Source organism: Carcharodon carcharias, chromosome 6 (genome assembly GCF_017639515.1).
Source record: "Carcharodon carcharias isolate sCarCar2 chromosome 6, sCarCar2.pri, whole genome shotgun sequence".
Classification (NCBI taxonomy): Eukaryota; Metazoa; Chordata; class Chondrichthyes; order Lamniformes; family Lamnidae; genus Carcharodon; species Carcharodon carcharias.
In genome coordinates, this window is record NC_054472.1 from 140096979 (window position 1) to 140112971 (window position 15993).

General features: G+C 40.6%; 1 protein-coding gene across 2 annotated transcripts in view; it reads left to right on the top strand.

Moving 5' to 3' along the window:
• ndufaf6 (NADH:ubiquinone oxidoreductase complex assembly factor 6) overlaps positions 1 to 3010 on the top strand; it is a 37800-nt gene extending 34790 nt beyond the window's left edge. Inside the window, exons 7-9 of one of the 2 annotated variants that reach the window (XM_041190064.1) lie at positions 1928 to 2029; positions 2362 to 2418; positions 2522 to 3007. In XM_041190064.1, coding sequence (XP_041045998.1) covers positions 1928 to 2029; positions 2362 to 2418; positions 2522 to 2650 — 288 coding nt within the window. In that variant the 3' untranslated portion in view covers positions 2651 to 3007. Of the gene's footprint in view, positions 1 to 1927; positions 2030 to 2361; positions 2419 to 2521 lie in introns of both variants that reach the window. The other variant, XM_041190066.1, reaches the window with a different exon arrangement.
• Positions 3011 to 15993: the final 12983 nt, after the last annotated feature.

Consider the following 15993-nt stretch of genomic DNA (forward strand, 5'->3'; position numbering starts at 1 on the left):
GAGTGGATAAAACCAAAAGGTTCTTTAAATGCTCCAAACCTACAACTCTTCTTGTTTTAATGTTTTAACCTGTCTGTAACTTGCAGATTCTGTAAACCTGAATTGTTTGGTTTACTGCAGTTGCTTTTCTATAGAAGTTTTATATTTGATCAATTTATCCTCAGTATCATTTTTGATGTTTAGCAGCTGTGAATATTCTATGCAGTGCAGTTCTTATAAAATGAAGCTTCTATCCAAATGCCTGATTAGTCATGTGTAGTTTGATTGTAACACTAGATGGCAGTAATATTAAATAAATGCTGACAATTTAGCAAATTAGATTTGATGTGTGTAATGCAGAACATTCAAGTCCATTTTTCCAAGCAGAAGGTTACAACTTTTGTCTACAATATCATTTTTTATGAAAGAATTAATCTGTTTTTCAGTGGACCTAAAGCAGAGGCAACCAAATGTGTGTGAGGATTAAAAGAGGTGACACAGAATTATGTCCAATGTCATACAGGATTTTTCACAAGTTTAGCAGGTGACCTCATTGGTGTGACTTGATGGAAGCCAGACTGAAGGAATTTGAATAAGGAGCATCAGAAAAGATGGGCATTTGGTTAGAAAGCAACATCATGCTGTAAGGACTTGTGATAAAAGAAACGTTAGAGATGGGAACTGAGAGGGCAGTTAGGTCAAAGGCAGCCTATTTTGAGGAAAATAAACCATTTCTGAAGGAGAGTGGGATGGTGCCTGTAGAATGAGAATTGTTAACCATATCTAGCAGCAGTATTTTTTCTTTTTATTCGTTCATGGAATGTGAATGTCACTGACAAAGGCCTTTATTGTCCTTGAGGAGGTGGTGATAAGCAAACTTCTTGAACTTGCAGCCTATGCGTGGTAGGTGCACCCACAGTGGTGTTAGGTTGGGAGTTCCAGGATTTTGATTCAACAATTATAAGGGAATGACGATATATTTCCAAGTTGCATGACTTGAAGGAAAACATGCAGATGGTGGTGTTCCTATATGCCTGCTGCCCTTGCCCTTCTATGTGGTAGATGTTGCAAGTTTGGAATGTGCAGTCGAAGAAGCCTTGGTGAGTTGCTGAAGTCCATCTTCTAAATGATACACTTGGCAGCCGGTATGCATTGATGATGGAGAGAGTGAGTGTTTAAGGTGATGATGTCAATCAAGTGGGCTGCTTTGTACTGGATGTGTCGAGTTTCTTGAATGTTGTTGGAGCCACACTGATCCATGCAAGTGGAGAGTATTCCATCATTCTCCTGACTTGTACCTTGTAGATGGTAGAATGACTTTGAGGAATCTGCCTCAGAATATCCAGCCTCTGTCCTGCTTTTGTAACCGTAGTATTTATGTGGCTGTCTCTTGTTGGAGATGGACCTGGTACTTATGTAGCACAGATGTTATTTGCCATTTATCAGCCCAAGAATTTATGCATGCAATCAGGGTCAGGAATTAGTGGGGAAGGGATTTAGGGAACAGGAGATGAGTTGGGACAGAAACTGCAAAGTGTTGGAAATTTGGGATGGAGGAGGGAGGGGAAGCAGGTGGTAACTATTTTGGAGACACAATTTTCTCATGAGATTTTTGTGTTCGATATTGGAGGCAGGAGAAGGGTTTGAGGAGACAGTTAGTCATTAGGAGGAGGAACCTGAAATTGTCCTTGCCCTTTAAGGTGATCTATTATACATTTATATGTGTAACACTAGAATTCTGAATCTAAGAGAGATTTGATATATCATTATATAAATTCAGATTATAGCAAGGTATTAAATACAGCTCTACCCTGTGAGTAACGAAGTGTTTCCATTCTGTAACATGGTGCTGTGTGATTTTAGTCAACGATTACTACCTTTAGTCTGATTTCATTTGCATTGAATTGGATTAGTTGAAATTAACTTACTGTGTTTTTATCCTTTTTAGCATGGCGTATCGCAAGAAGATTTTATTCGAGGAAATCGCAAAAAAAATGTGAGGGATGTGGTATTTGATGTAGCAAGTCAGGCGCATGTTCACCTTGAACATGTATGTATTTCTGCTTTTAACGGACCTAAAAAGAAAACTTCTTTAACTCTTTCACTCTACCTACGGCCCTTGTTTTCTCCCCATCTCTGGCTCTGAGATGCTCTGTTGTTGCCATTTGAGTCTTTCTGGCTCTGTGTCACCTGACTCTCCAATATGTCCCCCACTCACTGTGCCTGACCAGCATAGAGTTTCTTGCTCTTCCTTCCCATTTCTCAACTACTTTCTTTCTGTGCTTTTCTCACTCGTTTGTTTCTTTAACTCTCACAGATTTTAAATCTACTGTAATTGTTATTACTAACAGATGAAATATTTACTGATTTTTTTTTCCCTAGGCCAGATCATTCTGTAAAAATGTCCCTTCAAAGGCCTGCCCAGCTTTTTTGCAAACGGTAATATATTTTTTAAGCTTTAATTCCATTCTTCATTTGATTTTTATTTGAACTTTGCCTTGATTTTTTATTTTTAACACTTACTGAACTTGTTTATTTATAGGTTGTTCTTGATGACTATTTGGACAGAATTCGTAAAGCGGATTTTGATTTGTTTCATCCTAGTCTGCAGAAGAGAAATACAATGCTTCCTTTCTACTTGTATATACGTTCTTGGAGGAAAATCTACTAATATAAAATCAGTTTTACAATTGCAAAGTTCAACTGTGGTAGTCACTTTAAAAATAAATGTAAATGTTCAATTTTGGAGACTGATGGTATTGTAGAATAGCCTGCTGTATTTTTTAACCTCCATGACCTGGCTCAAATTCAGATCAAACTGATGGGATGGAAACCACTTCTTGTGTCTTCCTAATGGTCCCATGTTATGATGTGGCAGATGATGTGTGCGAAGCTGACCAAGTCCACAAGGGAAATTTGGTTGTGCTATCACAACGATTTTGCAATTTGTACTTATTATGGTAAGATGTGTGCACTGAATTCAGAAGTAATAAGTCCACCAAGACTTTTATGAATTTTAAAAATTAAATTAAAATGTTTCCTACAAAATAAAAGATTTCAAGTACATACATAAGACTACAATTACTTACCACTAAAATAACTCCTAAAATTCCTAATTAACCTGACCCCCCAGTTACATCCCCTTTAAGGCAACACTACAAAATAGATTTTAGATTAAAACAGAACCAGAAAGTTAACACAATATCCACTTGATAGGGGAATTCCAAATGGCTTTTCCCCAACTTCAGTTTCATTATATCGCAGACTTATGCACAAATGGCTGGAGGCTTCATTAAGGCTAATTCACACACTCCTGTTAGATCTTACATGGCCTTCTCCCACACAGCCTTTCATCCTCCTTTAAATATATTTTTCTCTTAATATGTAAATTCTATTGTTCCATGTGTCTTTGCAACTGTATCTTCCTCATAATATAAAAACTTTCATGTTGCCAATATTGTCAGTAATCTTTGGGAAAAATATACACACTCCTGAGCCTTGCTTATCTGGCAAGTTGTAAATAGACTAAGATCTCTTTGAAATCCAAATCCCTTCATTTATCCCTTCACACCTTACATACTAAGCCAGCATCCATGTTTACTCATTAGCATGTTAAGCATCTAGCTTCTTTTGATGATTTCAAGCTTGTAGTCTACTTGACTCCAAATGTAATTAAATCACACAGACAGGCCCAACTATACTTAGCCCCATAAACCTACTTGACAAGAAACCAAAAAATTTATGAAAATTATTATACTTTCGTCACACCCATAAGTAAGGGGTTTAGTACAATAAATTCTAAGATTCCTACTGAAAGGTCACAGCATAAAACTGCTTGCAATTCCGCACTGGTCTATTTTAAAAGGATAAGGTTATACTGAAAGATCATAAGGGTAGCTCATGTAAGAAACAGGAAAAATTCCCAGTCAAGTATAGAGGTAATAAAGGCAACAATTGAGATGAGGTGGGCCAGAGTTGAGTTATGTGGCAGAGGTGGAAATCGGCATTCTTGGTGATGTTGGGGATATGTGGTTGGAAGCTCACCTCTGGGTTGGAAGGTAACTAACTGAAATTTATGATTTATTTAAGCACCCATGTTTTTTTCCCATCTCCCCTTCAAGTGAGCTCTTCTAGAGATATGATGGCATAGTTCAGTTTAAAGTAGATATCTTGAGATATCTTGGTGCAGTTTCCTTTTATATTCCTTAATTCACAATTTTTTTCATTAAGTTATTCATCAGATGATTTGCTTTGAATTGTATTGGATATCTTTCATATTTCTAATTTTATTACCTCTGATAAAATACTTTTTTTTCCTTTACTTTCCCTGAAACACCCAGTAGAGTGCTACTTATGCCATTGATTATCCACGTCTATATTGCTAGATGCTCATGGCAAATACATTATAACCTGGAAATGTGCTTTTTTAAAGTGCAATTCACCTGAAATTAGCCAAACCATTGCAAAAGTCCTGAATTTCAAGAGCAAATTGTGTTTCTGTGATTTTCTGTGCTTGTTCAAAAAACATCGTTAGATGCTGGCCCACACCCATAAAACTGGCCATGCCCCCAGTTCGAATGAATCGCCATTGCAAATTTCATTTATTGTGTCTGGTTGCAGGCCTTCAGGAAGCTTTAAAATTATGCTAGCCTTTTTAGGCATAAAGACTAATAGGAATGCTTTAAAAGGTTTTGATTGTAACTTCTTGAATTTACTAAGAAACTGACTACCGTACACCAATATAACTAGCAAACGGTTCTGTATAGCTTTCTAAAGTAATTTTCAGTTATTTAAAATAGGGTTATTCATAGGCAGTGGATTGCACTGATTGAAGTATTATTGTGGTAAATTTTCAGTTGTATCAATCAAACTGCAACAAGTTACCACTCTTAGATATATCAAGGGATACTTTCTAAAGCAAAAAACGTTGCTCTGTTGCCCTGATTTATGGTAGATTTTACAGTCTGTGATAAACAAATAAGTTTGAGTGGAATCTTGAGAAAAGGCACTTCTCAACACGGGTACCATTTTGGATTCAGTTGGCTGCCAATTTGTGCCCAAAGTGGAAACTCTACCCCTATTAGTTTAGATCCTAACAGTTTCCCAAGTTGTCTAAAATTTTAATGGAGAAATATAATGTGTATTGAAATTTGCTATTTCTGCTGTTACTGCTATTGCTGCATTACATTATTAAGAAAATCTGTCAATCTCCAGTGGTGTAGTTTTGATCTTATGAAGATGTATACTTTCCAAGTGGCCACAATTAGGATTACTAATACATCTAATAGGAAAACTAAGGGGAAACTTCTGGACCAAGAAAATGATAAGAATGTGGAACTTGTTACCACGAGGTGTAGTTGAAACAAAGCTGAACATCCAAATAGAATGGAATAGCTGTATTAAGGGGACGCTGGATAAATCCGCAGGGAGAAAGGAATAGAAGCATCTGCTGATAAAGTGGGAGGACACCAATTGGACCAAAAGCCCTGTTTCTATGCTGTACATTCTATATATAATAGTGTTTATTTGTTTTAAAGCAAAGAATTGTTCATTCATTGTTTCCTGTGTTATGAGCTGCCTGTCTATTGCCCTGCTTGTTGTATAGCTGTTTTGATAGGAATGACTCTTTCAAAACCTTCATTGGAAGACTTTCATTTTCTTCTTTAGAGATTGAGGCTCATTTGACACCACACACAATTTATAGAGCAGGGGAGGTCATTTGGCCTATCTTGTCTGTGCCACCTCTTTGCCAAAGAAGTTCAAACCCAATCTTACTGTCCTGTGTGCTCCATAGCCCTGTATCTGCCTCAACTTCAAATCTTCACTTCTTTTTTCTTTTCTTTACAAGAATGAATGGTCCGTACCACAATCTTTTGGAGAGAATTCTGTAATTTAACAACCTTCCATTTAAAGAAATTTCTCCTCCTGTGGTAATGTATTGATGGCTTCCCATCTTCCCCTCCTTTTTGAAATTGTCTTTACAATTGAGAGTGAAGCGGAGTAGGAGAAGGTAGTGAATAACCCTTTACAGAGCAAATATAGCTTTCACTCTGTCTGAGGTGGGTGAGTCATCTTTGCAGTAATATTGTGGTTGAGAAGGGACATGGATAAAATTGGGCCTCTGAGAGGCTAAGATTTACTCCACGTTGTGACCATGTAATGAATAAAGATGTAACACTTGGAGATGTTCTTCTTGGAATCGTTGGACACAAGTAACTCAGCAGCATAAAACAAAACTGTATAGATTCTAAAGTGGATTTGTAAGTGAGTGAATGTTTGAAAATGTCCACTTCTTTTGAAAATCAAAAAAATTGCTTTACACTTGTACTGCACCTTACCAAAATCTTCACATAGTAAATAAGAACATAAGAAATAGGAAAAGGAGAAGGCCATACAGCCCCTAAGCTTGAAGGCAAAATACTATGAATGCTGGAAATCTGAAATAAAAACAAAAAATGCTGGAAAAACTTAACAGGTCTGGCAGCATCTGGTGAGAGAGAAACCGAGTTAATGGGCAGAATTTTGCCCTTTGTGGGCGTGCGGGTCCCACCGGCTCAGCGGTGGGCAGACAGCCAACCCCTGGTGCCGAAACGGGGCCTGCTGCCATTTTGAGTGGGCGGGCCAATTAAGGCCCGCCCAGCGGCCTTCCCGACAGGAAGCACTATGCACTTCCTGCGCAGGGGTGGGGGTGGTGGGGGGAAGAAATCCCCAGCTGTCAAAGTGCGCTCTTTTGTGCATGCTCACGAAAGAGTGCACTGCTCCCTGAGACTAAATGCTGTCTCAGGGAGATTAGTGACAGTGCACAAAAGTTTATAAAATAGAAAAATAAAAATATTATTAACATGTCCCCTTCGTGACATTGTCACACGAGATGGGACATGTTAATAAAAACGACATAAACTTTATCAAACTTTTAAAAAATGGACATGAAACTTCATCCTGCCAGTGGATGAGGTTTCATGTATTATCAGAAGCCAGCTGGGGCTCTTGGCCTGCCTGCCAGCCTTAAGGTTGGACGGGCAGGTCTTTAATGATCTTAATTAGCCTGTCAATGGCCTAAATTGGCCATTGACAGGTTGGCGTGCGAACAGCTGATTTTGCTGTCCGCCCGCCTTCCTCAATATTTAAGTGGACCGGGATGACGTCAAGGGTTCCTCCTGACATCATTCCGTGTCATTTTCCCATCGGTGAGCGGGCCCTGCTCCCAAACTATCGATGGGAAAATTCTGGTCAATGTTTCATGTCCACATGACTCTTTAGAGCTAAAGAGAAGTAGAAATGTGATGATTTTTATACAGTTTAAGAAGAGGTGGAGCAGTCGGAGCAAGATAGAGGGTCAGGGTTAGGTGGGAGCCAAGGAGAGATTGACAAAATGTCATGGACAAAAGACAAAGGGAGTTTTCACGGTAGTGGCAAAGACTAAAGAAGATAGTGGTGTAAAGGTAAGAGTAGAATATGTTAATAGCAGACAAGGGTCAGCACTCTGTGGAAGCACAACATAGAAACCCGTAACAAATGATCCTATAGGGGGGTGCGGCGGAAAGGTGGTTGGAGAAAAGGGATACAACAAATGAATTAAGACAAAATAAGTAAGAGGCTGTTAACTTATTTATTTGTTAAAGGGGCCCTATAACTACAAATCTTCCACAGAAGCATAAAATAAATTAAAATGTAATTTCCGGGGCTGATGATGCACTCCAGCCCCTCAGGCACCCAACAATCGCAGAAGGCCTCAAGCATATCGATGGACACTGCATGCTTCCTCTCCAGGCACACCTGAGTGTGAACGTAGCCACAGACTATGGATGGACAGTCGAGGCTAATAACACACACCACAGCCCACTGCATGGACCTGTTAATGGTCATCTTGGCCAAGCTCAGGCGCAGACACAAGAAGACACCCTCTAACATACCTGTGTTCCTCCACACCAGGTGGCCAAAGATCAGGAGCGTGGGGCTGAAGTACAATCAAAACTAGAGTAGCAGCCCCTCCAAATAATCACAAAGGGAGTCTGCCTCTAATATGCTCTTTTGGACAATACCATAAATCAATAGAATAAACTAATAAAATGGGTGACAGCCCCTGCTGGGGCACTGTAACAAAAACAAAACTTTAAAAGACACCTATGTAATTAAATTAAAATGTCATTCCTGGGACTGACATTGCACCCCAGTCACGAAAGGCCACAAGCATACTGGTGGGCATGGCCTGATCCCTCTCCAGGGACACCTGGCCATGAACATTGTCGCAGAAGAGGGGCAGACAGTCAGGCAGGATGACGTCCTCGACCACCTGCTGCCTGGACCTGTTAATGGCTACTGGCCAGGCCCAGGAGCAGACCCACGCGTAGGCCCTTCAGACATGCCCCCTCCCTTCCACACCGGGTGGCCAAAAATCAGGAGCATGGGGCTGAAGTGCAACCAAAGCCTGAGGACCAGCCCCTCCAAATAATCAAAAAGGGGCTCTGTGCCCCTTTTATGAGGGTGCCCAAATCTCTCTCAACTTTAGAATTTAAAAGTTTCTCACTGCTTCAAAATATATTCTCCTTTTCTATTCTTACTACCACAGTGAATAAACTCACATTTCCCACATCCATCACATTATTGTCCCCTCACTTACCCTGTTCGTATCCCTTTTCATCCTCTTTGTGGTCCTCTTCACAGCTTACTGTCTGTGGCTACAAGAGCAGGTCAGGGGCTGGGAGTTCTGTGGTGAGGAAACCATCTCCTGAAGCTCCAAAGCCTGTTTACCATCTACAAGGCATAAGTTTTTTTTTATTCATTCATGGGATGTGGTCTTCGGTGGCTGGGCTAACATTTATTGCCCATCCCTAGTTGTCCTTGAGAAGGTGGTGGTTAGCTGCCTTTTTGAACAGTTGCACTCTGTGTGGTGTAGGTACACCCACAGTGCTGTTAGGAAGGGAGTTCCAGGATTTTGACCCAGCAACAGTGAAGGAATGGTGATATATTTCCAAGTCAGGATGGAGAGTGACATGGAGGGGAACATCAAGGTGGTGATGTTCCCATCTATCTGCTGCCCTTGTCCTCCTAGATGATAGTGGTTGTGCGTTTGGAAGGTGCTGTCTAAGGAGCCTTGTTGAATCCCTGAAGTGCATCTTGTAGATGGTACACACCACTGCTACTGTGTGTCGGTGGTAGAGGGAATGAATGTTTATGGATGTGGTGCCAATCCAGCAGGCTGCTTTGTCCTGGACGGTGTCAAGCTTCTTGAGTGTTGTGGGAGCTGCACTCATCCAAGCAATTGGGAAGTATTCCATCACACTCCTGACTTGTGCCTTGTAGATGGTGGACAGGCTTTGGGGAGTCAGGAGGTAAGTTACTCGTCGCAGGATTCCCAGCCTCTGACCTGCTCTTGTAGCCACAGCACACAGTATTTAAACGGTTAGCCCAGTTCAGTTTCTGGTCAATAGTAACCCCCAGAATGTTGATAGTGGGGGATTCAGTGATGGTAATGCCAGTGAATGTCAAGGGGCGATGGTTAGATTCTCTTGTTGGAGATGGCACTTGTGTGGCACAAATGTTACTTGCCACTTATCAGTCCAAGCCTGGATATTGTCTAGGTCTTGCTGCATTTGGACATGGGCTGCTTCAGTATCTGAGGCGTTGTGAATGGTGCTGAACATTGTGCAATCATCAGTGAACATCCCCACTTCTGACCTTATGATGGAAGGAAGGTCATTGATGAAGCAGTTGAAGATGCTTGGGCCGAGGACACTACGCTGAGGAACTCCCGCAGTGATGTCCTGCAGTTGAGATGATTGACCTCCAAAAACCATAACCATCTTCCTTTGTGCTAGATATGACTCCAACCAGTGGAGAGTTTTCCCCTTGATTCCCATTAACTCCAGTTTTGCTAGGGCTCCTTGATGCCACACTCAGTCAAATGCAGCCTTGATGTCAAAGGCAGTCACACTCGCGTCACCTCAGGAGTTCAGCTCTTTTGTCCATGTTTGAACCAAGGCTGTAATGAGGTCAGGAGCTGGGTGGCCCTTGCAGAACCCAAACTGGCATCAGTCAGCAGGTTATTGCTAAGCAAGTGCCGCTTGATAGCACTGTTGATGACCCCTTCCATTACTTTACTGATGATCAAGAGTAGACTGATGGGACAGTAATTGGCCGGGTTAGATTTGTCCTGCTTTTTGTGTATAGGACATACCTGGGCAATTTTCCACACAGCTGGGTAGATGCCAGTGCTGTAGCTGTACTGGAACAGCTTGGCGAAGGGCGCAGCAAGGTCTGGAGCACAAGTCTTCAGTACTAATGCCCGAATATTGTCACAGCCCAAAGCCTTTGCAGTATCCAGTGCCTTCAGCCATTTCTTGATATCAGGTGGAGTGTATCGAATTGACTGAAGACTGGCATCTGTGATGCTGGGGACCTGTGGGGAAGGCTGAGATGAATCATCTACTTGGCACATCTGGCTGAAGATTGTAGCAAATGCTTCAGCCTTATCTTTTGCACTGATGTGCTGGGCTCCTCTATCATTGAGGATGGGGATAATTGTGGAGTCTCCGCCTCCAGTGAGTTGTTTAATTGTCCACCGCCATTCATGAATGGATGTCATGAATGAGTGCGATGGAATACTTGCCACTTGCCTGAATGATTGCATGTCCAACATTCAAGAAGCTCAACTCCATCCAGCTCAAAGCTGCCTACATGATGATATTCCATCCACCATCTGAAAAACACACTCCCTTCACCACCAGCACACAGTGGTAACACTATGTACCACCTACAAGATGCACTGCAGTAACTTGCCAAGGCCCCTTCAACAGCATTTTCCAAACCCATGACCTCCATCACCTAGAAGGACAGCAGACAACAATGACATATATTTATATAACAGCGTGAATGGCATGGAACGTTTTAAGGTGCTTCACATGAGCATTATAAGACAACGCATGACACAGAGCCACATAAGATGTTAGATCAAATGACCAAATGCCTGGTCAAATAACGTTTTAAGGCCTGTCTTCAAAGAAGAAGAAAGTGAGGTAGAGAGGCGGATAAATGTAGGAAAAGTATGCCTGAGGTTGGTGCCTAGACAACTGAAGAGATGACCACTAATGGTGGAACAATTAAAATCAGAGGTACTCAAGGCTAGAATTAAATAAGTGCAAATAAATTGGAGGGTTGTGGGGCTGGAGGAGATTACAGAGTGGGGTGAGGTCATGGATGCATTTGAAAACAAGGATCAGAATTTTAAAATCAAGCTATTGCTTAACCAGGAACCAATGTAGGCCAGCAAGCACACGGATGATAGGGGAGCGGGAGTTGCAGCAAATCAATACACAGGCAACACAGTTTTGGATGACCTCAAGTTACAGAGCCAGAAGGGAACCAGTAAGTTTCCTTCAAAGCCACACACCACCTTGATTTGGAACTAATTCGCCATTCACTGTTGCTGGATCAAAAACCTGGAACTCACTTCTAAACAGCACTGTGAGTGTAAAAACAAAAATAAAAACAAAAAAACTGCGGATGCTGGAAATCCAAAACAAAAACAGAATTACCTGGAAAAATTCAGCAGGTCTGGCAGCATCGGCGGAGAAGAAAAGAGTTGACGTTTCGAGTCCTCATGACCATTCGGTCGAATGGTCATGAGGACTCGAAACGCCAACTCTTTTCTTCTCCGCCGATGCTGCCAGACCTGCTGAGTTTTTCCAGGTAATTCAGCACTGTTAGTGTACCTATCTAGATGAACTGCAGCAGTTTAAGAAAGTGGCTCACCACAACTTTTCTCAAGGCCATTTAGGAAGGCACAATAAAGTTGGACTTACTATAGATGCTCACATCCCAGAAATGAAATTTTAAAAACCTAGCTTTGTATTGTCAGCAAACTTGGATATATTGGAATCGTCATCCAAGTCATTCATAGAATAGTTACAGCACAAAAGAAGGCCATTTGGCCCATAGTATCTGTGCTGGCCAGCAATTAATCTAGTGCCTCTCCCTTGCCTCCACAACAATTTCTGTGCATTCTAGATCCTAATGACCGCTGGATGAAAAAGTTTTCCCCCATGTCACTATTGCTTCTTTTGCCAATTGCCTTAAATCTACACCCTCTGGTTCTTGATTCTTTTGCCAATGGGAACAGTTTTTCCCTATCCGTTCTGTTCAGACCCCTTGTGATCTTGAATACCTCTATCAAACCTCCTCTCAACCTTCTCTATCCGAATAGCTGAAGTTCCTTATTGCTTCGACCATTCTTGTGAATCTTTTCTGCACCCTCTCTTTTCAGACCCTGTTTCTCTCTTCACAGATGACGATAAGACTTAGAAGCAGAAGCAGGCCATTTGATCCATCAAAATGTGCCAGACCATTTTTTGTCTTTGTTATTGATTATAACAGCGGCTTCAGGAGTTGCTGAGCAGTAAATTGAATAAAAAGCTATGCCTACATATCCTTCCTAAAGTGTGGTGTCAAGAACTGGAACAGTACTCCAGTTGAGGCTGAACCAGTGTTTTATACAGGTTTAACAAAATTTCCTTGCTTTTGGACTCCATGCACCTATTGATAAAGCCCAGGATGCTGTATGCTTTATTAACCGCTCTCTCAACCTGTCTTGCCACCTTCAATGATTTATGCACATATACACCAGATCCCTCTGTTCCTGTCCATGTGCTTCCTACCAAAATGAATCACTTCGCACTTGTATTAAATTTCACCTGCCACTTGTCGGTCTATTCCACCAGCCTGTGTATGATTGTAAATAGCTGAGGTCCAGCACATTTCCTTGCGGTACCCCATTATTTGCAGCCTGCCAAATTGAAAAAACCCTGTTTATTCATATCTCTGCTTTCTGCAAATGAATCAATTCTCTAGCCATGCTAATACAGTACCATACCCCATGAGCACTTATCTTTTGTAATGATCTTTTATATGGCATCCTCTCAAATACCTTTTGGAAATCCATATATACTCCTGGTTTCCCTTTATCTACCCCATTAGTTATATCCTCAAAAATTACCGATAAATTTGTTAGACACAATTTCTTCTTCATAAAACCACGTTGACTCTACCTAATCAAATGATTTTTCAAAATGCCTTGTCCACACCTACTTAACAGTAGATTCTAGCATTTCTTGACAACTGATATCAGGCTAACTGGCCTTTAGTTCTTTGTTTTTCTCCCTCTCTTCAGTAGCTAGTGCTACATTTACTACCTTCCAATCCACTGACATCATTCTTGAAACCATAAAATTTTGGAAAATTGCAACCAACATATCCACTATCTCTGCAACCACATCTTTTAGAACTCTAGGATGTAGGCCATCAGGTTCATAGGATTTGTCAACTTGTAGTACCATTAATTTCTGCAGTACTTTTCCTCTACTAATAAGTAATTACCTTAAGTTATTCATTGTCATTAGTCCCTTGGCTCCCCACTATTTTTGGGAGGCTTTTTACAGCTTCTACTGTGAAGATAGATAAAAAGTATTTGTTAACATCTCTACTATTTCTTTATTTCCCATTATAATTTCTTTCATCCCAGGCTCTAAGGGAAAATATTAACTTTTGCAACTCTCTTTATACATACTTGTAGAATTCAAAACAACACAGAAAATTTGGTCATAAATTTTTAATTATTAAGGAAAAGAAACCTGTTGAGAGATACGACGCTACTTAAGTAAGTAAAAGAGGGCGGAGCCAGTTACCACACCAACAGTTGGTGAATAACTATAAAGAAACAGTACCAAATTGAACAAACCAATAGATTTTAAATCTCACATCTCTACGTAAAAATAAACACCATTTTGTAACTAATTCTTCAACTATTTTCTTCATTTAATGTGATACAATGCACCTTGTGGATTTATAAAATTTGCAGCAATAAATTCAATGTGAACTTCCACAAGGAATCATGAAGTATTAAAGTCACAAGTATGATTTACCTAGTCAAGTGCATAAGGATTCTGCCATTTCAATTTAAGTGGATTGAGCCGACTCTTCTTTAAGTTTGAACACAGAGTTAAATTATTAAAGACTTGAGGCACAAAGTTCCACTAAGCACTAACATTGCGACCTTAGCAACAGCACTACGCATATAACTATAAGTAGAAGGGTTCTGAAATCGAAGAGCTCGCATCCTTAGAAAGTGACAATTTCATAAAGCAAACAAACTATGAGAAGCTACTGGCGCGGAGGGGAAGAGGTGACACCAAGGCCTAGGTGGAGCAAAGTTACCAGGACTTGGGGGGGAACAAGGCTACCATGGTCTGGGGTGGGGGAGACAAGTCCATGGGCAGGGAGGAGGAAAGCTACTGGGGTTAGGGGGACTGAGTCTAGTGGGGCCCGGGGGACTGAGACAACATCATGACTGGGTGGAGAAAGGGGGGTAGCAGGACTACACCGGAGATGGGGGAAGCAAGGCTACCAAGGCTGGGGAGAGCCAGGCTACAGGGCCAGGCAAGGCTGAGTAATTAAAAAACCTTGACGTCAATCCTATTGTCCTATTTTGGATCAGTGATTTCTTTCACAATAACAGTCAAAGGGTGTTAGCCTCTGGGATATGCTGGGAACCTATGTTAATGAATACTGGATCTCCTCAGCACTGTGTACTTTCACCTTTGTTTTTCATCCTTTACATGAACGATTGTTAATCAGAGCATGATGACCTAAGGATCCTGAAGTATGCTGATGATAGGGTACTTGTGGGTTTCATAATGAATAACGAAGTAAACTATAGGAACTCAGGGGAAGTGTTTGTAAAATGGTGTGATAACCAATTATCTTAAACTGAACTAAACAAGATGAAAGAACAGTTTAACTGGCTTTTTTCTAAAGTTTATATGAGATTGTTCCCATGAGGATTCATGATGTAGACATCGAAATAGTCCTTTGGCAAGTAACTTGGCAGTAAATATCTTGGTATCAAAGTAGATTATGAGTTGAATTGGATGGAACAATATACAGATATGGTGGCCAAGGGACATACTCAATTATACTACCTGTAAAGTACATATCTTTTTATTTCTGTTAGACTGTGGATTAAAATTACAATGGCTGCAGTTTGAAGGACATGTCTACTGGAACAGTGTGAGAGATATATACAATGTTACTGCCCTGCAACAGCGAGTGCCATGAAAGGTAAAAGACCTAAAGCCTCTCTCTCCTGTGTGTGTAAGGCTCCAGTAATTCTACAATAATAGCTAGCTGGCTTTTTCTCCTCATATTTCTATAACCTGTCCTCTCTCTGAGAACCCCTGTCAAGAGGGAAAGGTGAAAATCACTGTTAGAGACATTGAAAAGCAAGTGTTCAACCAGTGAACTGAAGGCTGAAAGTGCTGGGAAGACCATCTCGTGTCATCAACAAAGAACTGAAAGGAATTTGGAAGACATCCATCAAAATCAACCCATCGAATCCAGTACTCCAGAATTGGTGCTATTGAACTGTGCTATCCCAACCTTAAAATCCATGTTTTTGTATGTCTTATGTGTCATATATGTGTGTATATAGGGATTTAAGAAAGGGTAAAGTTTATGTTATAGAGTTAGAAATTAGCAGTTCATATTTCTTCTTGACAAAATCTGCTCTCGAAGAATGTTGACAAAAGTAAATGTAATGAACAATGAGAATCACCCTTTGTCTCAATATTATTGTTAGATACTTTCAGGGAAAAGGCTACAATCCATCAGGTGCAGAACAAATCGGCTCCCGAACTTGTTTGTACCCTTCTCTATAAGAACTTTTAACAGGAGTTTGATGTTGGATGAGGATATGCACTCATGATGGGACTCACTGACTGATTATTTTAATGCTTTAGAATAGATTGTAATACACATTTTAATTAAAGCTAGACCTCAGAGATAGGGTAATTATCTTTTTTATTGTTATTAAACTTATATGTAATTTTAAAAATGAACAAACAATGTACCCAAAATGAATTTCCGTATGGACAATAAAGTGGAAAAAATTGATTATATTATCACATTATGTCCCTTCATCTTCCTGTAAACATGTGTAACCTAATCCTGTTATAGATAGATGTT